This window comes from Palaemon carinicauda, chromosome 19, assembly GCF_036898095.1.
Source record: "Palaemon carinicauda isolate YSFRI2023 chromosome 19, ASM3689809v2, whole genome shotgun sequence".
Taxonomy (NCBI): Eukaryota; Metazoa; Arthropoda; class Malacostraca; order Decapoda; family Palaemonidae; genus Palaemon; species Palaemon carinicauda.
Window position 1 is genome coordinate 108,307,361 of NC_090743.1, and position 23,360 is coordinate 108,330,720.

General features: G+C 44.6%; 1 protein-coding gene across 1 annotated transcript in view; it reads right to left on the reverse strand.

Moving 5' to 3' along the window:
* The window catches only part of LOC137658711 (ribonuclease 3-like), a 222,031-nt gene extending 198,881 nt beyond the window's left edge, over positions 1-23,150 (reverse strand). Inside the window, exon 1 of the mRNA XM_068393707.1 lies at positions 22,193-23,150. Coding sequence (XP_068249808.1) covers positions 22,193-23,115 — 923 coding nt within the window. The 5' untranslated portion in view covers positions 23,116-23,150. The remainder of the gene's footprint in view (positions 1-22,192) is intronic.
* Between the last annotated feature and the right edge of the window lie 210 nt (positions 23,151-23,360).

Sequence of the window (23,360 nt, forward strand, 5' to 3'; positions counted from 1 at the left end):
AACCATACATCTCTGAAGCTCTTTACTAAGGATATATATTTCGGTGATAGCTCAAACTAGCCATAAAACTTTTAGTGAGATGCTACTACCCTCTCCTAGTTAGGGGGGGTACACCAACCACGGTGCTCCTATGTGCAGCAGCTAACACAAGCCACTTTGCAATAGCAGGCACAACTTCTTGGGGGTAGGTGATAGCAGGCCAGTATGTGTAAAGAGCTTCCAGTTTGTATGGTAAGGAAAATTACAAATCATTTCCAAATGTCATTTGTTCCAGCACCAAATACAAACCTTTCAGCTCTTTACTATGGAGACTTGCATTTAGGTTGGTGGAAGTAAAAGACCAACTTGCTGGTCAATGATCCGGGACGCTACTCTTGTGCTTCGCACAAGCTGTGGAAGAGCGCACCCTATCACCTTGCTAACTCTCAACGGCCTGAGCAATTGTGCAAAGGTGTGAAACTAAGCACTGTGACTCAGCTAGGTAAGATCACTTACGGCTAAGCTCCTCTTACCTGGACGTTGCCCAACTCCTACCTCGCTGGGAGATAGGGGACAAATATAAGTGCATATATTAGGTTACACAAGGGACAATAATACCCACCAGCAGTCAGAGGTCAGCTTGCAGAGTTCCTCGGATTGCTTGAGCCCCAAGAGAGGGTAGAATGAAAGACAAAAAGGCTAGTCATACGCACATTCATACTAGACTTATAACCGAGTAACATTTGCCCTCAACTGACTGCTACTTGTCCTATGAAGGAGCTGAGGTGTTATTGATCTCATTTTCTGCAGCCACCACAGGACCTACAGAGAAGGTGTTAAGGCTCCTGCAGGTTACATCTTGTACATGGGGGGGGGTGAACATAGTTTGACATTTCCACACGCCCACCTGCAAGACCTGCGTCACATTTAAGTTCCTTTTTAATGCTACAAACGTGCTAACACTCATGACATCATTAGATCTAGGTCTACAGTCAAGAGGGGTCAAGTCCACTTAGAGGGCTCATTTGATCCCCTTCCTGATCCAGGAAGAGATTGAGTTCTTCGTAACTCTCCTCTTGACTCTGCCTGTACTGACAAACAGTCTACAGTATTGATCTGTGGCCGAACTCAAAAGATTCCATTTGAGGTATTTCCTCAGTGCCCTAACAGGGCATAATAACAGTTGATCTGGGTCATTTATTACAGTACGAAGACACTCAATTCAGAAGGGTCGGAATCTAGGATCCAATACAGCCAGATTTTTAGTCTTTGCAATAAACTCAGGGACGAAGTTGAGTTGTCACTTGCCCCCATTACCTTGAATGGGCGATGTCAGAGGACAGACCGTGTAGCGCACCGACTCTCTTAGCAGAGGCAAGGGCTAACAGAAAAATGACAAATTTAGAGATACAGTGATACCTCGGTACTCGACCATAATCCGTTCGAGATCCGTGTTCGACCTCCGATTTGTTCGAGTACCGAATTTTTTTTCCCCATAAGAAATAATGGTATATATTCTATTCCGTTCCCAAGCACTCGAACAGGCCCAAAATATTAATAAAACGTGTACCTAAACAACAATAATTATCTAAATGTGTATGAAATTGGTCAGAAAATCCTATAAAACAATTTTAAACCATTTACTGTACTAAAATAAAACAATTTTAAACCATTTTCTGTACTGTAGTGAACATACCTTTGAGCAGCGGTTCGATGGCATACAGGGATGGATGTGGAGAGGATGGAAGGGGGAGGTTACTGCTTGGAAGGAGAGTCCCCTTCCATGATGTGGCGGGGTAGTTCTCCTTCAGGAGTTGTTTCTCTCTCCAATGAAAGGGTGGGCAGATCTATTTCAGGGGTTTCTTCTCTTCTTTGTCTCTTCTTTGGAGGAGAAACAGGCTTTGATGTAGCAGCTTTCTTTTCTTTTGTGAAAAACTGGTCTATTGTTAATTGTTTCTTCCTCCTCTGCAGTATTCTTCGAAAATGATACATGACACTATCATTAAACATATGCACTGCCCGGTTTGCTACTGCAATTTCTGGGTGGTATTTTTCAGCAAAAGCCTGCACATCTGCCCACTTGGAACAAATTTCATTGATGAGAGAACTTGGAACATCCTCCCTTACCTCATCCTCTTCTGAAGATTCCTGCTCCACAATCAGATCCTGCTGCTGTTGTTGTTGCAGGTGCAACAATTCCTCCACAGTCAACTCGGTAGAATGGCTTTCTACAAGCTCATCAATATCATCCTTGTCGACCTCAAGCCCCAAACTCCTGCCCATGACAACAATTTCCTCAACGACATCAGTGTCATCAGAAATTACAGGGGTAGCAGTGCTTGGACCCGCCTCTGGTTGGAAACCTTCAAACTCCCTCTCTGTGACACATGATGGCCACAGCTTACGCCAGGCAGAGTTCAATGTCCTATAGGTCACACCTCGCCAAGCTTGGTCAATCATGTTAACAGAGTTGAGGATGCTGAAGTGTTCCTTCCAGAATTCCTTTAGGGTCAACTTCGTGTCACTGGTCACTTCAAAACACTTTCTGAAAAGGGCCTTGGTATAGAGTTTTTTGAAGTTTGAAATGACCTGTTGGTCCATGGGCTGGAGTATGGGAGTAGTATTGGGGGGCAAGAATTTGATTTTGATAAAGCTGTATTCTTCTTTCAAGTCATCCTCGAGACCTGGAGGATGTGCAGGAGCATTGTCCATAACCAGAAGACATTTCATTGGCAAGCTCTTTTCAATGAGGTAAGCCTTAACCTGGGGGGCAAACACTTCGTTTATCCACTCAGTAAAGAATTGTCTTGTGACCCAAGATTTAGTGTTCGAGCGCCACATAACTGGTAGTGCACTTTTACAAATATTATTTCGTTTGAACACCCGGGGGTTGTCCGAGTGGTACACTAACAAGGGTTTGATCTTGCAATCGCCACTTGCATTTGCACACAGCAACAATGTTAGCCTATCTTTCATTGGCTTGTGACCTGGCATCTTCGTCTCGTCCTTGGTAATGTACGTATTGGCTGGCATTTTCTTCCAAAATAACCCAGTCTCATCACAATTAAAGACTTGTTGTGCGATCAAATTTTGTTCATTTATGTACCGATCGAATTCCCCCACGTATTTATCGGCTGCAATTTGATCCGAACTAGCTGCCTCCCCATGCCTAGTAACACGATGAATACCTGTTCTATTACGAAACTTTTCAAACCAACCCCTGCTCGCTTTAAATGTAAATGAATCACTTTCACTGGTACTCGGACTTTTCTTCACTAATTCTTCATAGATATGCAACGCTTTTTCACAAATGAACGCTTCACTAACACTTTCCCCGGCCAACTGTTTTTCTTTAATAAATATTAAAAGCAACTTTTCCATCTCCTCAATCACTTGTGGCCTTTGCTTAGTTACCGCCGTAACTCCCGTTGCAACATTCGCCTTCTTAATCATTTCTTTATGCTTTAAAAACGTAGAAATGGTCGACTTCGCCATTCCGTATTCTACCGCTAAATCGGACACTCGTACACCATTCTCATATTTCTCTATAATTTCCTTCTTCAACTCGATCGTTGTTCGCACTGTTTTCCTCTTCTCCTTCCCCTTAACACTCATTACTTTCTTGGGACTCATTATGAAAGCTAAAAAAGCAATTAAAAGCACTGAAAATCACTAAATCACAACGAATGCTGATCGCGCGTTGTCTGAGTGACGCTCTCGAGAGAACTGATGCTTCCCGAACAAGCGAGAGTGGCCGAGATGGCGCGATCATCACAAAGCCCATGCGGTCGTCACGTGTTCGGCTGGTCGAGTACCGAATTTTTGGTCGAGCACCGCAGCAAAAATTTCTCGAAAATTTTGGTCGAACTCCGAATTGTTCGAGTATAGAGTCGTTCGACTACCGAGGTATCACTGTAATTTGTATTTTTCCCATACTAACAAACCTTCCACTATTTATTTGGATATTACTTCTAGCGTAGCTGGAAGGCAGCCATTAAAATTTACGTGCGAGGTGGCAACCCTACCTAACCACTACAATGGGTAGATAGAGGGGGGTGCTGAGGGCTACCCAGCCACCTATATCTACTCACGGTTAAGTGAACCACGTCACTTCTTGCTTGCAGGCAGGAGTTAATGAGAGACAGGTGATGGCAGGCCAATTTGTATAAATAGCTCCAGGTTTGTTTTAGTTAGGGTGAAAAACAAATTATCTCTGAATTTGTCATTTCTTCCCAAACTAACAAACCTAGGGCCTTGGTTAGATTTTGCCACGCGTCTCTTATCTTGAGCTTTTAAATCAACAATTCTCTAATCATCATCTCCTACTTAATGCTTCATAGTCCTCAGCCATGTAGGCCTGAGTCTTCCAATTCTTCTAGTGCCTTGTGGAGCCCAGTTAAAAGTATGGTGTACTAATCTCTCTTGGGGAATGCAAAGAGCATGCCCAAACCATCTCCATCTCTGTTGGCACTTGAGTAATCTCTCATAGTTTCATTTCTAATCCACTCCGGCCATTCAACTCGCAATATTCTTCAGAGGGCTTTGTTCTCAAATTTACAAAATCTGTTGGATATTGTTTCATTGCCATACCACGACTCATGTCGTGTCCATAAAGTAACATCGATCTCACTAAACTGAAATACAGACTAATTTTTATATTTCATTTCAGGAAATTTGACTTCCCGATTTTACTTAACCTAGCCATTGCTGATTTGCTTCTTTCAATCTTTCATTAAATTCCAATTTTAAAGACCCTGTATTAGATATCACAGAAAGGAGTAAGCGAAGATAATCTGCATCCCAAGAAACAAATCTAGTTCAAACAGGTAGTACCAGAAAAGGCGAGTGTGAACGTTTGAGAGCAGTAAAGTTCAGAGTTCCAGGTTTGATATAAAGCCATGAGGAAGAAGAGGTGATTCCCATTGGAGCAAAGGATGGGTATCTAAATACAAGTATCCTTCAGGTTCACTGAGAAGTCTTCTTCCTGATAGTAGAACATACAGTGCTTGCCTTCTTCATTTTGAAGAGTCAAAGAATAGGAAGAAGGTCAGTCCTCGAGTCCCGGTATACTTTGCTATGGCAAAAGTTGACTGTAAAGACCTGGATAACTGTCTGGAAGACTGAATGCCCTCTTCTTCTTTGTTTTCCTTCAGGTCCCAAAGCCTCACTGGTAACAAACTGGCTGCAGTGTTAGTAAGGTCCTTGCCTTCTGCCTATGAAACCAAATCTGAATGATTCATACATTTCGGGAATGTCGAATTCTGGGGACTGTTCCCAACCAGTGATACAACCTACAGCTGATTAGACTGATCCTGGAAGCAGCTTCTATGGCAGCAAACTCCAGGCCCAAGAATGATGTGGCCCTGTTTCAGTCTTCTTCAGGGTCTCTAATGTTGGCGCTGTAACCGCTGAATCAACGGACATTGGAGAAAGTCCAATTCCTCCACTAGGATGTGGAAGAAGGATGGCTCCTTCATCCCTGGCGTCAGAAAGTGGTTGGTAATGGCAGGAGCATGAAATTCCAATACTTCTTCCCAGGGAGATAGTTTCTGGTATAAACCTAACCTGGAACTAGATGAAGGTTCTCGGCAAGCACCGCTTTTCACTCTCCTAAAGAGAGAAAGAGAGCATCCAGAAAGGGGAAGAAATGGAAGAGCCCTTTATTCCTACCGGCAGCACGTGCGTTCATTCTCGTGAGAAACCAAGCACAGGTAGCAGGTGCATGAGTACCTGTACCGCACACCAATACATGTACTTGGGGGTGGGCACGTTCCCAGAAAATTTCAACACAATTGAAAAACAAGAAAGTATTAGGATCCCTTCTCAGAGCAGGATCATTTTCAGTGCAAAGGGAGAGAAATGGTATGAGTCAAGCGTACGTACTCCTATCAATCAGTCTTCCTCAACTTCTTCGATGCCACCATCCACTCAACGTTTCCTCGAAGAATTCTTCTTTAATTTAGGATACAGTACTCACCAGCTAGTCCGTTACCGATCAAGTGCTTGTACTTGGTTGGGCAGAATCCTTGCCATATACCGTGCGAGCTCAATGTGGCTTCTTAATGTTAGTATTAGTGCCGAGATTTGATCTGAAGTATGCGTTCCAAACCCTATCACGAGAAAGAGTTGGAAGACCTTGGCATCTGGGAAACTCTCGAGACGTGGAAATATCACGTCCTGATTCGGTTCCATAGTATGGGAAGATCTAGGTCAGCGTTTTTCAAACTGTGGGTCCTGACCCTTCGGTGGGTTGCATGAAAAATTTAATGGGTCGTGACAAAAAAAGAAAAAAAAAAAGGCAGGAAATTAAAAATACGCGAGAGAAAGTCGTAGGACGAGGAAGAGATGATGATGAAAAATGAACATATCCTGGAATATCTCTTATTTCTTTCTCTCTTTTCCCTTCTTTTCCGGTAGAATATTTGAAATTTTCTGTTCAGAGATTGGAGCTGAATACACTCACTGTATCACATAGAAGTTCGTTGGTATGAACTTAGAACTGAGCTTCATATGTTTTTGGTAGAAAGAAATAATCCTTTGTCTCTACTTTTGAAAATGACATATGGATTACCAAACCAGTTTACTTAACTTGTGTTTTCGGCCTTTTTAATTATTTAAACATGAAACTTCAAGGAAAAAGCGGCAACATATTTCAACATATTGAATATATCAAAGGTTTTCAGAAAATGTTGAGTATGGCAAGGAAGACTTGAAGATGATCATCCTACCTATTATATGTTTCCTACACTGTTACAACACATTGCTGAGAATGTCAACAACAACATATGAGCAGAATTATAACTTGAGATTTTGTCACATCTCACTTTCCTATCTCAGAGCTTTAATAACTATTTTCCTGAAGTGAAATTTGAACCATTCTAGAAAAGTCTTCGGATAAAACATCCATTTAGTTTCTAAAGTCCTGAATCAATAATTGAGTTAGACTTGTTACCTGAAGAGGAAGCTGAATTGCTGCATTTTAATTGTTCCTTTACACTTAAAAATGATTTTGACAAATTAAATTTGTGCTCATTTTGGGTTAAGAACAAAGGGGAATTTCCATTACAGAATAAAAAGGCTATTCTATTACTATTACCTTTCACAACTACCTATTTGTGTGAACTGGGATTTTCCACATTAACTCAAAGACCAAGACAGAAACAGGCCCAAGACTGCACCTGATATGCATGTAGCATTGTCTTCTTGTGTTCCCAATTATAAACAGCTGCCTATGAATAAACAAGCATATCTATCCTATAAGTGTTCTTTTCTAAATATTACGTACTTTACCTTTGTGTTGGAATTTCCTTCATATTTGTTTTTCTAGAAGTTATATTTTATTCATACTAATAAATAAAGCAATGAGCAGATCATAAAAAATATGCATATAAATTGTCGATCCTAAATAAATGAACCTAATGAACACAGTTTGTCTTATTACATCTAAGTATTATGGGTCGCGATATAAACTGTGGTTCTTGCTGTGGGTCGCAGCAAAAAAAGATTTGCAAAACGCTGATCTAAGTCATGGCACAGATTGTGTACGTAAATGTTCATGTTTATAAAGATTGTGCGTGTGAATGATCATATGCATAGACCATCTTGTTTGTCAAGTTTGTACGCATGGAATACCATGCACAAAGATGACAGGCTTGTGGATAATCATTTGCCTGGATAATCATGTTCATAAAGCTCTAGAGGTAGAAGATCATCGTCAAGTAGAAGTCAATACAGTACAAGCTGATACGAGTGGACACCTTGCATGCATGTAGGCACTATATGTGGATCTTGCATAGGTGGAAGCTTTGGGAATGGAATTTGTACACTGGAGGACACCTGGAACGTAATGTGTGAATCATTTGCCTTTAGAAACGAGGCAAGAAAGAGGGGGGAACTTGAATTCATTTTCTACAATAGTCCTGAAGGCTAATGACAACAATCTAGCAGGGACAGAGCCACAACTACACAACCAGGTGGTATGTCCATAGAACCTTTCTGAAGTTTTGGAAGACACTGAAGGAAAATGAAAGGGTGGTGCCCTTCCCTTCACAATCGGTCGACAACAGACCGGTTCTCTGACATAGCACCAACGAAGTCTAAGGAAAACCAACTCATTAGTTCACGTAAGGGATAACACAGCAACAGACATGCTGCCTTACAAGAACATGTACAGTATGTGTTAGACCAACAGGTAATATAGAGAACTGTCTCACCTCTTCCATTAATATCCCTTAAATGAGACTCGTCTGCCAGAGCATTTATTCAATTTGAAAAGAAAGAAAAAATATTAAATACTGTAGCCAATTGAGGATGACAAGAAGTACGCCAGTACTGTCTGGGTGGGTGGGGCCTACCTGCCACCCGACAGGCATACTCCAATTAAAGGATAATTTGTATTCGTGTAAGAACAAATTAGCTTTTTAAATGTTTCACGAATCATTGAACAACAAACGTTGAATAGTTATCTTCCTTTGCAGAGACAGACAGATAGTATTTTTATATTCAATATGTCCACTAAAAACATTAAATAACACAGCCATCCTTTTGTAATTACCCGCTACTCTTAAGAAACCAACCGGCAAAAAATGTAATATTTTTAACACGACCTATAATTTTTCTGACAATTCACATTATTCAAAGTGTACCAGCACCTCTGAATATATACAGTAGTTCAAGTAAATGTGAAATTCTAGTATACTATATAATACTATATGGTACCACGTTACTTTCACAGTTGAAACAATATCACATGAACTGTAAAAATTACACTTTTCCTTTATTGCCTTGAACTGCTAGTTTAGATAGTTACTCAACTTCTGGATGATAAATATTTTAGTGGGTATTATGCATAATAAAATGTTTGAAATTTAAAAAACCCCACAATATCTACTAACAGGGTAGCTGTGTGGTCACTAACAAACTCTCACACATGACATTATCATCTCATAGGAAAGGTGTCCAATGATTCCCAAAGCAAAAGAATTCATATAACAATTACTGTAACAGTATGCTTATATGACAAATTCCTAGATAATTTGTATTTTTCCTAACAATACAAACCTTAGCTATTTATTTAGCGGTATAACTTTCGGCAAAGCTCAAATGACGACCCACTAAACTTCAGCGAGGGTTAACTACCCATACCGCTAGTTAGCGGAAGTAGAGGGGGGGGGGGGAGCTTGCTACTGCTTCCACTCACACATAAGTGATTTAGCTCACTTTGCTTAGAGGTAAGACTTCAAGGGCGATAGGGCTGGCAGGCAAGTTTGTATAAATTGCTAAGATTTGTATTGTTAGGAAAAATGATATTTTCATAATAAAATAAATATTTGAACATACTTACCTGGTAGTAATATATACTGTATAGCTTTAGTCCCTGACGTCACGGCAGAATTTCAAAACTCGCGGAAATCGCCGATTGGTTAGCCAGGTGTACCACCGGTGCGCCCTCTACCCAGGTACCTGGAACTATTCCAACTATTCCTCAGATCTTCAATGCCTTTAGTCTCTAGAGGGGAGGAGGGTGGGAATTAAATTATATATAACTACCAGGTAAGTATGTTCAAAAATTTATTTTATTATGAAAATATCATTTTTAAACATCTGACTTACATGGTAGTTATATATATAGCTGATCGACACCTTTGGTGGAGGGTCAGAGACAGCCAACATCGTTAGAATTTACCTAAGAGTTAATAAACAAACTTAAGGGTTCGTACCTGTTAAGGAAGCTGACTTCAATGATTTCCCGCCTCATTATGTCTGCTTTACTTAAGAGATCCAGCGATCCACCTAGGGGGCTGAAGACCTCTAGGAGCTGTCAAATTGGTGTATAACCTCTATGTGACAGGACCTCCTCCAATACCCTTATTCCGGGCGCTCTCAAGGAACAAACTGACCACCTGACTGTAAATCAATGTTTGTGGAAGACTGCATCCAGTCTCCAAACAACCATAAAAAATTAACAGTTCCAAGAGAAGAAAAAGGGTATTAGGTTATGGGATTGTAGTGGTAGATCCTTCTCCCACTACTGCACTCACTGCTACGAATGGTCCCAGAGTGTAGCAGTCCTCGTAAAGAGTCTGTACTTGCTTCAAATAGTGTAAGGCAACTGAGATCCGCCTCACTACAAAGTGAATGAGCTTCCCTTATTAAGTGTGTGATGAAGAAGGTTAGTGCCTTCTTTAACATTAATAGAGAAGGCTTTTTGACTGAGCACCAAAGTGCTTCTGACTTACTACGTAAATCCTTCGTTCTCTCCAGGTAAAACTTCAGGGCTCTTACCGGACACAGGACCTTCTCTAATTCCTCTCCAACCAAATCCGCAAGGTTCGGAATCTCAAAAGCCTTGGGCCAAGGTTGTGAAGGGCGTTCGTTCTTTGCTAGAAACCCCAGCTGTAAGGAGCAGAAAGCCTTGTTATGTCTAAAGCTTACAGCTTTGCTGAAGGCATGAATTTCACTTCATGACTACATCTAGATTTCAAGCCAGTGGGTCCTGATGTCCTTCCTTAGTGGTATTGAAGGATCTGAAAAGGTCTTGGAGATCTTTATTATCAGACAAGTCCAAATTTCTATGTCTGAAGACAGCTGCTAACATACTTCTATACCCCTTAATGGTTGAGGTAAAAAACCTACGCCTCCTTTTAAGGTACAAAAAGAAGTCAGCTATCTGAGTCACAGAGGTACTGGAAGAGGAAAAAGAGTTGTCTCTGCACCATTCTCTAAACACCTCCCACTTGGATTGGTAAACCTTGATGGTGAAAGCTCTCCTTGCTCTCGCAATCGCACTAGCTGCTTTCTTCGAAAAACCTCTAGCTCTTGTGAGTTTTTCGAGTCTGAAGGCAGTTAGATGTAGAGCTTGGAGGTTTAGGTGATACCTTTCCAAGTGTGGTTGTTTGAGTAGCTCTACTCCCATAGGGAGACTTCTCGGTGTGTCCACCATCCATTCCAGTACCTCTGTGAACCTCTCTCTCTTGTCGGCCAAAAGGGGACCACTAGCGTCATTCTGGTGCCCTCATGCGATACAAATTTCTGAATCACCTTGTGTACTATTTTGAATGGCGGAAAAGCGTGCACATCTAGGTGAGACCAGTTCATGAGAAATGCATCCATGTGAATTGATTCGGGATCTGGCACTGGAGAACAGTAAGCCTCCAGTCTAATAATTTTCGCTGTGGCAAACGGGTCTATGCAAGGACGACCCCACGTCTTCTGCAGGCTCTTGCAGACCTCCTGATGAAGCGTCCATTCTGTTGACAAGAGTTGACCCTTTCTGCTCAGACTGTCTGCCATCACATTTCTTTCCCCTCGAATGAATCCTGTGACTAGACCCACGTTCCTTTCAATTGTCCAGTAAAGGAGCTCTCTCAACGTCTCGTAAAGAGACCTCGAGTGTGTTCCACCTTGCTTGCCTATGTAGGCCAACGCTGCAGTGTTGTCTGAGGTGACCTGCACCACCCTGTTCAGAACTGAATTTTTCAAACCCTTTGAGAGCTAAAAAGACAGCCAACAGCTTCTTCTGATTTACATGAAGGGACTCCTGTTCTTTTGTCCAGGAACCCGAGATTTCCAACTTTCCCAGTGTTGCTCCCCACCCCGAGTCCGAGGCGTCAGGACACAACACTAGGTCTGGGTTCCTCTGCTCTAGAAAAACTCTCTCTTGGAGCTTGACGGGGTTGTTCCCCCACCGAAGACATTGCTTCATGGGCTCTGAAATGGGAATACACTTCGTCTCCAGTTCTATCCCCTTGTTCCAATGTTAATTGAGGTGGAACTGAAGAGTGCGAAGATTAAGCCTTCCCCAGGACACAAACTGCTCTAGCGAGGAAAGGGTTCCCCTGATAAATCCAACGTCATCTGCGGATCCTCCAGGCAGTGAATGTAGGAAGAGCTCTGAGGAGCCAGTCGTCCAGATACAGAGAGGCTCTGATACCTCTCGAATGCAGCATTCCCGCTACATTGGACATCAACTTTGTGAAGATTTGAGGCGCGGTGCTTAGTCTGAATCAAAGAGCCCGAAACTGGAATACCTCCTCTTTATACACGAATCTCGGGTATTTCTTGAACTTCGTGTGGATGGGGAAGTGAAAATACGCATCCTGAAGATCTAACGAGACCATCCAGTCGTCCTTTCTGACTATCGCTAGGACTGATTTTGTTGATTCCATTGTGAATTTCGTCTTCCGTACGAAGACGTTGAGCGCACTCACATCCAGTACTGGTCTCCCTCCACCCCCCCCCCCCCCCGAGTTCTTGGGAACTAGGAACGAGCGATTGTAAAAGCCTGGTGACCCTAGATCTCGCACCTTCTCTATTGCCTAAATCTCTCTAATAAAAGCGACATTTGCTGTTGAATCGCCTGTACTTTTGATACCTCTCTGTATCTGGCCGAGAGATCTATCGGAGTTACTACTAAAGGAGGTTTTCCTTGGAAAGGAATTTTGTATCCCTCCTTGAGCAACTGAAAGGACCAAAGGTCTGCTCCTCTCTTCTCCCATACTTGCCAGAAGTTGGATATTGGATAGTCTGGCTCCTATCGCTGTCTGAAGACGAATGCTGTCAGACCCTGCTTCGTCCTTGTCTTGAGCCTCTCCTCTTCGATGTCCTTCCTTCAGGTCTAGTACTACTTCTGCCTAAGGTTTTCCCCCGAAAGGGCTGAGAAAACTGATGAGTTGGTGTTTCCTCCTTAGATTTACGAATCGAGAAGGACGTTGGCAGAACCTTTCTCGCTGCCTTCGACACTAAGTCCAGTGTAGCCTTTTGGGCTAACACGGAAGAGACTTCTCTTAACAGATCTTGCGGGAAAAGGAGAGAAGAAAGAGGTGCATAAAGCAGCTCAGATTTCTGCATGGGCGTAACCCCATTTGCCAGAAAAGCGCACATTTGGCCCCTTTTTCTTAAGGACACCTGCTGAGAAAAGTGCCGCTAACTCATTGGCCCCATCTCTCAACGCCTTGCCCATACATGACATATGGACGAGACCTTCTGTGTCAACATCCTTCAAAGAATCCATCCTTTTCCCCAAGACTCCCAGAGTCCAATCGAGGAAATTAAAAACTTTGAAGGCTCTGAAAATGCCTTTGAGCAGGTGGTCCAACTCAGAAGTTGACCAAAAGTCCTTTTCATGGCCGTCCGCCGAGGGGCGTCCACCAGACTCGAGAAGTCCCCTTGGGCAGAGGCAGGGACTCTCAAGCCGAGAGCTTCTCCAATTTCGTACCTAATACTCAACCTGGATGCTAATCTGGCCGGAGGAAAAAACGAGAAAATTGCTTTTCCCCTGGTCTTTCTTAGATTGCATCCAGTCTCCCATAGCCTTTAAGGCTCTCTTGGATAAACGAGACAAAACCATCTTCGTAAAATGAGACTCCTTCGAAGATTTCCCGAGCGTAAATTCTGAAGGCGGGGAACGAGGAGCAGCAGGAACAAAGTTCTCAGGGAAGACCCCAGAAAAAAAACTCTCATGAGTCTTTACAGGTATGCCGAAGAATGGTGGTTCTTCGGGTCCTCTTCTTCTGAAACATCCTCTAAAAGATAACCAGGGGAAAGATGACAGTCGTCGTTCCCTTCTTCTGATTATCCTTGTTCCGAAGTCGAGACGTCCTATTTCCCGACATCGACTCCTTCTTTTCGCAACTCCTGGAGTCATGACATCCAAAATCTTGACGCCTGGCGTCATGGTGTCCAAAAACTTGACGCTCGGAGCAATGAAGTCCGCGTTTTTGACGCTCGGCTTCATGACTTACTTTTACTTTAAGGGGTTTGTTTCTCGCCCTCCATCCAACACTAAGAGTCTGTTCAGGCGGGCCTTGATGTGTGAAAATAATTTCTTTCCAGTTTATATTTTGCTCTGTAGTCTCGGTGCAGCATAACAAAAAGTTCTTCCTCCTATTGAATGATTCACACTAATTTTGAATAGTCTATATGGGTCAACATCATTTCTAACTCTTACAGCAGCGTTAGTAGCTTGACGTCCAACTTCTGGACGCTCGGCGTCGTGACTTCCAAGGTTCTGACGCTCAGCGTCACGACGTCCAACTTCTAGACGATCGGCGTCATGCCTTCCAAGGTTCTGACGCTCGGTGTCACAAAGTCCAACTTCTTGAAGCTCAGCGTCATGACTTCCAACTTCTCGACGATTGGCGTGATGTAGTCCAACCCCTGGACGCTCGGCATCATGACCCTCTTGACGCTTGGCTTTCTGACGCTTGGCATCATGGCGAGCAACTCTCTTCTTGTCTGCAGGCTGCTCTTTTGTCTCCTACCAAAGTAGATGGCCGCTTGGCCGGAGGACTTCTCTCTGAGCAGGAAGGGAAATACGTAAGACGCCAGGCCCGTCGGTGAGCTGCGTCATCCGACGACGAAGATAACACTTTTACCTCGCCTTTCCCATGGCGAGGGCGAGCGTCCTGGGTAGCGTCAACAGGTACGCTCGAGGGGACGACTGCTCGGGAGCTAACGCCTCTCGCCACCCTTCACCTGTCGACATTCCTTCTCCCAGGGGTTGGGGAACTTGGAGGAGGTCCAGGGCTAGGAAAATGACAGGTCCAAGCAGCCGCACCCTCCACTGCACTGATTTTAGCACTGACACTTGCACTTTTTAACTCTTTCACATCAGATCATAATTTAGTCCTGCCCGCTGCAAGAGATTCTACTCTTTCGCCAAGGGCTTGAATGAGAATCCAATAGGCTAACGATTAATATTAGTATTTCCATTATCGAAATATTAAGTAACAATACAAAGTATTTTGTGGGTCTGTATCGATTGTCATGAGTACTACGCAGCGTAAATTTGACTGTACGCTGGTTTTATTTAATCTCTGAGAATAGATCGATGATTATCTAAAGAAAGTATACTAATAGGACAAATATTTTCTTGAAAATAATATATTTCCTTTTACATTATAAAAATCAAATACTTTTGCTTTGTAAGTTAGTATTTTCTTTTCATTCCTTGCAAGAAAAAGAAAAGAATTTACATATTTTGCAAGTCATTCTTCATAGATTTTACGTCACGTCTTGTGAAGTCATATTTCTGGCAGAAGCGCGCTGACAAACCAAATTATTTCATTCCACCATCATGTCTTTAAGAGTTGGTTCGTTAGTTTTTACAGTAGGGGGATCTGGGACTACCACTACAGAGGAAGGATCAATAGGCTCGTTAACAAGGGGGGAGAACTATCCCTAGAAGAGCGAGACATACTTTTACTTCTCCTGATCCTATCCCTTTCAAGCTTACGAACATAGCGATCCTCCAACTCCCAAAACTTACCTCTGCATTTTACACAAATGGAGTTTGGATCTAAAGAGACTTTAGCAAGACGGGTCTTACATCCTCTCACAAACCTCCTAATACTCGAAGAAGAGTCAGACATTATTATCTAATCAGTGCAAAGAAAATACCAAAAAACAAAACCAAAAGGAGAGAAAGCCAAAGCCAAAGTGTACTTCACTAAATTAACTGCAAAAAACACAGGCCAAAGTGAGCCAAATTCCAACGATGTCACCTGTGAGGCAGCAGGGAAGATCTGAGGAATAGTTGGAATGATTACAGGTACCTGGGTAAAGGGCGCACCGGTGGTACACCTCGCTACCCAATCGCCGAGAGTTTTCAAATTCTGCCGTGACGTCAGGGACTAAAGCTATATATATAACTACCAGGTAAGTCAGATGTTTAAAAATACAAATTATCTATGAATGTCATTTGTTCCGTAACTGGAATACAAACCTAAGCTATTTATTTAGGGGTGACTCACCCATTAGGAAGGGTGGACGTCCCTGCAAATCTGGCTTTTGGCTTTACCAGGGGGCTCCTTATGTTAATACTCAAAATGAGGAGTCCCTGCGCCTCGCTAAAACCTTGCTACCCAAGGTCCGCAGCCTACGCAAGCTGTGCGTTGAGATATTTAGAAGTGTGACCGTTCAGGTAAAATTATTCAGTGTCTTTTTGTAGGAAAAAACTGTTGAAACCATGACTTTCCCAATACCACCTCGCCAGCGTATGGGGATGCAACAGTATTAGCTAAATACTAGGTACACAAGGAAGCATGGTTTACCTGCAGTGGTTTGAGGTCAGATTATGCAGAGAATCCAGGATGCTGTTTTCCCCAAGAGAGGGGAGGATGAATAAAAGAAAAAGAACCAGTCAAACCTTTTCATTCACGCAAAACCAGGTAACAGTGTCCTCAACCTTCTGCTACTTGTCCATTAAGGAGCTTGAGGTAATATACCAGCTGTTGTGCAGCCACCACAGGGCCAATAGAAAACGTATCGAGCCTCCTGCAGGTCACATCTTGCATGTATTGGGCTGTGAAAAGTAGTTTGTTGTTTTCACACCCCAGCCTAAAGAACCTGCGTCACATAGTAGTTCCTCTTGAATGCCAGGGACGAAGCTACGCCCCGGACATCCTGAGCTCTGGGGCGACGTGAAGAAGGAGGGTCTGGACTCTGCGCATGATCTATGACCTTACGAATCCATGCCGAGATTGTGTGACCCTCCTCTTGGTCCTTCCTGTGCTGATGAAGAGTGCAGGCACACGAGGAGGGGCTGCGGCTGTTCTCTCAAGATACAGCTTAAACTCGTCTCTGGGCAGAGTAAGAGATGATCAGGATCATCTGTTACAGAATGAAGACTCGAAATCCAGAAGGAGTCGAATCGAGGATCCACTACTCCCGGGTTCTGAGTTTTAGCAATAAACTCAGGGACGAAGCTGAACGTTACCTCTCCCCAATCCCTTGAATGGGCAATGTCGCATGAGAGACCATGAGGTTCACCGACTGGCTTGGCCGAAGCCGAAGCCAAAGCTAGCAGGAACACCGTCTTCCAAGTTAGGTGGGGATCTGTTGCCTGGCGTAATGGTTTCTAGGGAGGTCTCTTCAAAGACCTGAGAACTCTAACCACGTTCCATGAGTGGTCTCACTTCAGACTGAGGGCAGGTAAGTTCATAACTCCGTATGAGTAAGGAAATTTCTACCGATGAGGAAATGTCCATTCCGTTCAGTCTAAAGGCAAAACTTAAGGCTGAGTGACAGCGTTTTACCGATGAGACTGACAGGCGCATTTCTTCCCGCAAATATACGAGGAACTCTGCTATTGCCCAGGCATCGAAAGGAGAGATACCCCTTCCACGACACCAACCACAGAAGACCTTCCACTTTGCCTGGTAGACTGCTGCTGATAACTTTCGCAGGTATCCAGACGTCCTGCTTGCAACTTGTTGCAAAAATCCTCTCTCAGAGAGGAGATGCTGGATAGTCTCCTGGCGTGAAGTTGTAGCGAAGCTAGGGCTTTGTGAAATACGTTGGCACGTCACCGTTTGAGTAAATCATGTCGTGGAGGGAGTTCTCTTGCAGACTTCGTCAGGAGCTGCAGAAGGTTCGGAAACCATTCCGTGTGATGCCATAGCGGAGCTATGAGGGTCATTGAGAGGTAAACCGATGTTCTGACTTTTGTGTGTATCCTCCTCATCAGACAGAACCGGGGAAAGGCGTAAACGTCGATGTTGTCCCACCGTTGTTGGAATGCATCTTGCCAGAAAGCCTTGGGGTTTGGGAATGAGGAGCACCACAATGGGAGCCTGAAGTTCAGGGCCGTTGCGAAGAGATCCATTGTCGGAGAACCCCACAAAGTCAGGACTTTGTTGGCTACTAGATGATCCAAGGACCACTCAGTACTCACTATCTGAGATGCTCTGCTCAAGTTGTCGGCGAGCACATTCCCCTTGCCCGGAATGAAGCGTGCCGATCGTGGTATCGAGTAAATCTCAGCCCATCTCAGTATCTCTACTGCTACATGGGATAGAGGCTGGGAAAAAGTACCTCTTTGCTTGTTGATGTAAGCCACTACAGTAATACCTTGAGATAAGAGTTTAATCCGTTCCGGGACCGAGCTCGTATATCAATTTGCTCGTATCTCAATGAATTTTTCCCATATAAAATAACTAAAAAAAAATTAATCCGTTCCCACCCTCTGAAAAAAACCCTAAAAACAGTATATTACAATGGAAAAACATGTTTTTAATTGTTGTACCCTAAAACCAGTATATTACAGTGGAAAAACGTGTTTTTATGGGAATGGACTGCTTCATGATTTGCTGGGTTCCGGAGGTTGAAGGTTGCAGAAACATGTCAGGAACCGCCGAAAGAGGAGCTGGGGGAGAGTTCGGTCACTCTACGTTGGGTAACCAGGAACCAAGGCCTTCTTCCATCCTCAACGGGGACCTACAGGGAGTCCTCGGGGGTCCCCATCCGAAGGGATCCGCTACCGGAGAGTCTACTTTATCTTGGGTGCCATCAGCTGCAGAGGTACCTGAAATGTAAGCCCATGATGCGGGCGAAGAAACAGGAACATTTTTACCCCACATGGGGTCATCTGACGAGACGTGCCCCCCAAGCACAAGGGCAGAGTCTCCAAGACCCCCACTAAAAACACCTTCAGGCCCCCCACTTGCCTGCAAAGAGTCAGCAACCCCAATATCTCGAAGACTAGACTCCTGGGGAAGAGCCATCGGCTTCTTCCCCGCAACGGACTTACCTCGTCCCCTACTCTGGGTAGGGGAAGATGGGAGAGAAACACCGTCAGACTTCCCTCCTGGCGACGTCAAGGCCAAAGAGGTGCTTGCCTTCCTGGGAGATCGCTTAGCGGACTTCTTCTTCTTCGTACAAAAACGAACCCACTGGATTTCACTCCACGACACACACTCCGGACACGTATCCGACGGACAGCACACTCTACCCCTACACGAAGAGCAAAGGGAATGCGGGTCAACCTCCGGCTTGGACAAAAACGCTCCACACGACTTCCCGGCTCTAGTCCCAGGACAACGGCGGGCATGCTCCATGATGCACAACACAACACCGTAAGACACAGGAACGCAGGGAATGGATAAGGAATACACTTGGAAAAGCACAAGGGAATCAAGCGAACACGCAAGAACACAAGGGAAAGTACAGGGATACCACGTGGGAGACACGTGGGACACGCGAGTCGGGGACACAAAGGGTCGCACTGAGAAAGGAAAGCGTCGGGATGGTATCACGACGCAACCAGAGAACTTACTGAGGGTCGAGACCCAAGCTAACACGCGACCTGGCTCGGGACTAGCCTCAGGGCACGTATCCTTCCGCCTGAGGTGGTCCTCACAGAAAACGGAAGTAGGGTAAACTACAGAAAACTCTGGTCGGTTGAGAAGAGATTCCAGGTACAGTACTCCTAAGAAAGTAGTTCGAGGTAAGTCTCCGTGTTGGAACAAACGTGTTTTTAATTGTTGTAATCAACATTCTACGCTGATAAAATAAAAAATAGCTATGAACTAGTTATGATGCTCAATGAAATGTAACATTATTAGGGAGTTCTTATCTTCGAGACAGACGGTAGCGGCTAACGGCGGTGTTAGCGGAGGAGGAGGAGGGAGAGAGGACGGGGAGGAGAGAGACTTGACAGCAACACGTTCGGTACGCAACACTTTTGTAACACTACGTAACATAACCTTAACTTTAAATTCAACTTAGATGAAATTAGCAACTTTAAATTTAACTTAAATGAAATTAGCTTACTATACACACACTTAAAAATAAAATGTTAATCTTACGTTACACTAAACTTAATTCTAAATTTGTTTTCATTTTCACTTTTTTACTGAGTCTTAAGTACTTCCTTGAAGACGGACGGATGGATTGGGATCTGGAATTACACGTCCTTTAGGTCCAGTGTGCACATAAATTCCAGTGGTCATACTGCTATTCTGACCATGTCTGCCGTTTCCATGCTGAACGGAGTTTGTTTGACAAACTTGTTCAGAGCTGAGAGGTCGATGACGGGTCTCCAGCCTCCAGACGCCTTTTTCACACGAAAGAGTCGACTGAAGAAGCCTAGGGACCCGTCGAGGACCTCTTGGAGAGCGCCCTTCTTCAACAAGGTCTAGACTTCTGCCCAAAAGGCCAGCTCCTTTGCTGATCCCATCGCAAAGGAGTCTATTGACACTGGATTCCTGGTCAGGGGAGGGAGAGATGTTATGAACAGGACACAATACTCTACACGAATCACAGAGGTTGTCCAGGGTTTGACCCCGAGTTGCTTCAACCTGTCCAAGCAACCTTGTAGGCATCCCCCTACCAGTGTGTAAGCAGAGGAAGTGCCTATCGTAGCATTTGCACCCTCGCCCATTCCCTCTAGGATATTTTCCTCCCCTGGAGGACTTTGTCCCTTATCTGTCCTTGGCAAGAAAGGGCTTCTTAGACACCATGGTCATTGCTGCTGTCTTGTTTGTCATGGTCTTGGCTGGACGGGACTGCTGAGGAGCTGGTGGTTTATAGGGCCTGGATGTTAAAGCCCTGTGGAGGAGGGAGTCCTAATGGGACTTCCTCCATCTCTCAGCAGCATGTTCCACGTCCTTAGGCTTGAAAAAATGGGCTCCCTCTAGAGAGGAATACCTGCGCCTAGCGATCTCGCCATTTGGGACTTGTTGGTGGATTCTCTCAGACACTGGGTCCTGATGTTTCAGGATGGTATTCGCCCACAAATTCGAAACTTGGTGGGCGAGGAACTCGATCATGCGAGTGCCTGAGAGCAAGAAAGTCTCCATTGCTTTCCAGGTACTTTCCTTAGATTCCCAAGGTCCCTAACCAGACAGCAAAGCACGAAGCAGCCTGCATGGTGTACTTCGTGACTTTCTCCTGGTTAAGGATCTCAGTTGCTGAGAAAGAGACCTGTCAGTTGGAGAGTCTATCTAGAGAGACTCCCTTGGTGAGCTCATCCAAGGAGTGATGGACAGGAGGAGCAGGATGAGGATCGTCCAAAATCTCAAAATACCTCCTCTGTTGAACACAAGGAGGTGGGAGAAGCTTGTTGGTAGAGCCGGAACGTTGGAAGAAGGCATGTTCAGAGAGCTGTAGGGCGATCATAGCCCAGGCACCTTTCAGCCCCTGAAACCAGGGCAAAGCTGCACTGGTCTTTGAGGGTTTCTGGGTGCCTAAGATACGATCTAAGACCATGTCTTTACCCTCTCGTGGGGGTATCTCTGGGTCAGTAAACCCATTGAAAACCCTATGAGAGTCAGAACCTGACAGAACGCATATTCTGACACTTTCTGCTCTCCTTACGATGTTGGACTTGCAGCAAAGTCTCCTTCTTCCATCTCCGAGAGCTCTTCTCGGGGTGGGTCACGGACATCCCTCGAGCGACAAGCTGTCTCTGTAGACTTATAAGTCCTTAAAGAGAAAGTCTTAGCTGTAGGTGGGTCCACCTTAGAGGAAGGCAGTTTCGAATTTCCTGAACCCTTCTGTGGAGGCCCGTTCCCCTTTCCCGAGCAGTCGCTCTGAAAGGCGTTTGCTGGGAAGGGAACGAGGCGATAGTGACCTGTCGATGCGATGTCCCTTTGCCTGGAGAACCTGCTCATGTCCACTGCACGAGTGTGCAGGTGAGCCCTGGCGCATTATCGAGCGCTGGTGCATTAGCAAGTACTGGATCTGTGAGCGCAAGTATGCAGAAGAGCACTGGTATGCCAGACAGCGTTGGTGCGTAGTAAGGCACTGTAGGAGCTTCGGAGGAAGGTCAGGAAACGGAAGAAGAGGCCTTGGGTTTTTTCCCCCTCGAAAGAACCTTCGAAGGAAAAATATCCCACTTGGACTTATTCCGTCGTCACCCAAACCTCTCCCACTGGGATGCAGACTACTCCCGACACTCAATACACTGATTACCACCATCACACTGTTGACCTCTGCAGGCGGGACAAAGGGTGTGGTGATCGGTTTTCACGGCCAACATGAAGGTTCCGCAGGGCTGGCCACCGAGTCCAGGGCCGGTACACATGGTCGCAGAAGTCAACACACACACACTAACACAAAGAGAAAACACAAAGAGAAAGCACAAAAGAATTAATGGCAGTCCAATAATAACGGCGAAGGATAAGGTACGGCAACGACCATACACCATCCGAGCAAAAAGCAAAGTGAGCTAAATCATGTGTGTGTGTGGGAACGGTAGCAAGCTAACCCCCTACCCCCGCAAACTAGCGGTATGGGTAGTTAACCCTCGCGAAGTTTTAATGGCTCGTCATTTCAGCTTCGCCGAAAGTAATACAGTACCCCAAAATAAATAGCGTAGGTTTATATTCCAATTACGGATCAAATTAAACAGTTATTTTCAAATATAAGTACAGTATTAAACATTAGCAATTTTCTAATATAATTGCATCAATTTGTAGAAAAATTAACTTACCTGGAAGAATAATTACTGTTTTCTCGACTGTTTGCAGAAGAATTATGATCCTCTCTTCCACGATCGTCCTCTCTGTAATTTTGTCTTGGAGATTCTCGAGACCTTTCACTGGAGGACTTGGGAACAGCTTCCTTTGAATGAGGTCTGTGTTTAGACTCCCACTGCCCTGTAATCCCCCATTCATTACCATCCCACCCTTCTTTACTTTCACCACCCCAGGAGTCAACGTTAACAGAACCATTTTGAGAGAACTCTGATGTGTAGGTGGAGTGCGTTGGCCAAGCATATGCACCATCCCCATAGCATCCAGAACTATAGGGAGGACCCATTTGAGGAGGAGGGTAAGTATAGCAAGTATGAGCATGGCCCATACTCTCAATACCCATATAGTGAGGAGCATCCGGGGCATGGCCAGATACTCTTGGAGGCGGACCATGTGCCACAGGCATAGATGGAAGACTCTGGTGAGAATCGTATTGATGCACGTTTTGATTTACAGAAGCAGAGGAGTAGAAATCTGCCGGGGATGGATAGGGCTGCTGACCATGAAACCCTGAGGGCTGCCTTGCACCAACACTGGCCCCAGACATGGAGTGACTGAAAGAATGAGGTGGAGGACAAGGTGGCAGCGGTGGAGGTCCAGAAGGTGTTGGCGGAGGGGGACCTAAAGGAGGAGGGGCTGTAATGGGGGGTCCTATAGGAGGGGTATGTCCTATTGGGGGTGGAGGTCCAACCGGAGGGGATGGACCAACACCCGGTGGTGCCGTCCACTGAGGTGTGCCATCTGCATAAGGAAGCCCCACGGCAGGTTGAGGTCCGACAGGAGAAGTAATTTGATGCGGAGCTGTCCATTGCTGGGATCCTCCATCACTTCCAGGGCCTTCCCAGTTTCCTTCTGCCACCCATGGAGACCCTTTATGCATAGTCACTCCTGAAAATAATGAGAACCAAGATACATAAGAAAATAAATACTGTGCTATAATAATAGAACCCTAATAATGATGATAATGGAAGTACAGTGAAATGAATGAAGGCATAATCAATGAAAACCCAAACTTTTTAATTTAAATTAATGTCACTTGTAAAACTCTGAAAGTCATCTTTACTTATGTAAAACATACAGTAACTTTTATGCTCGATTATGACCTTACGACTAGTTAGTGTGAGT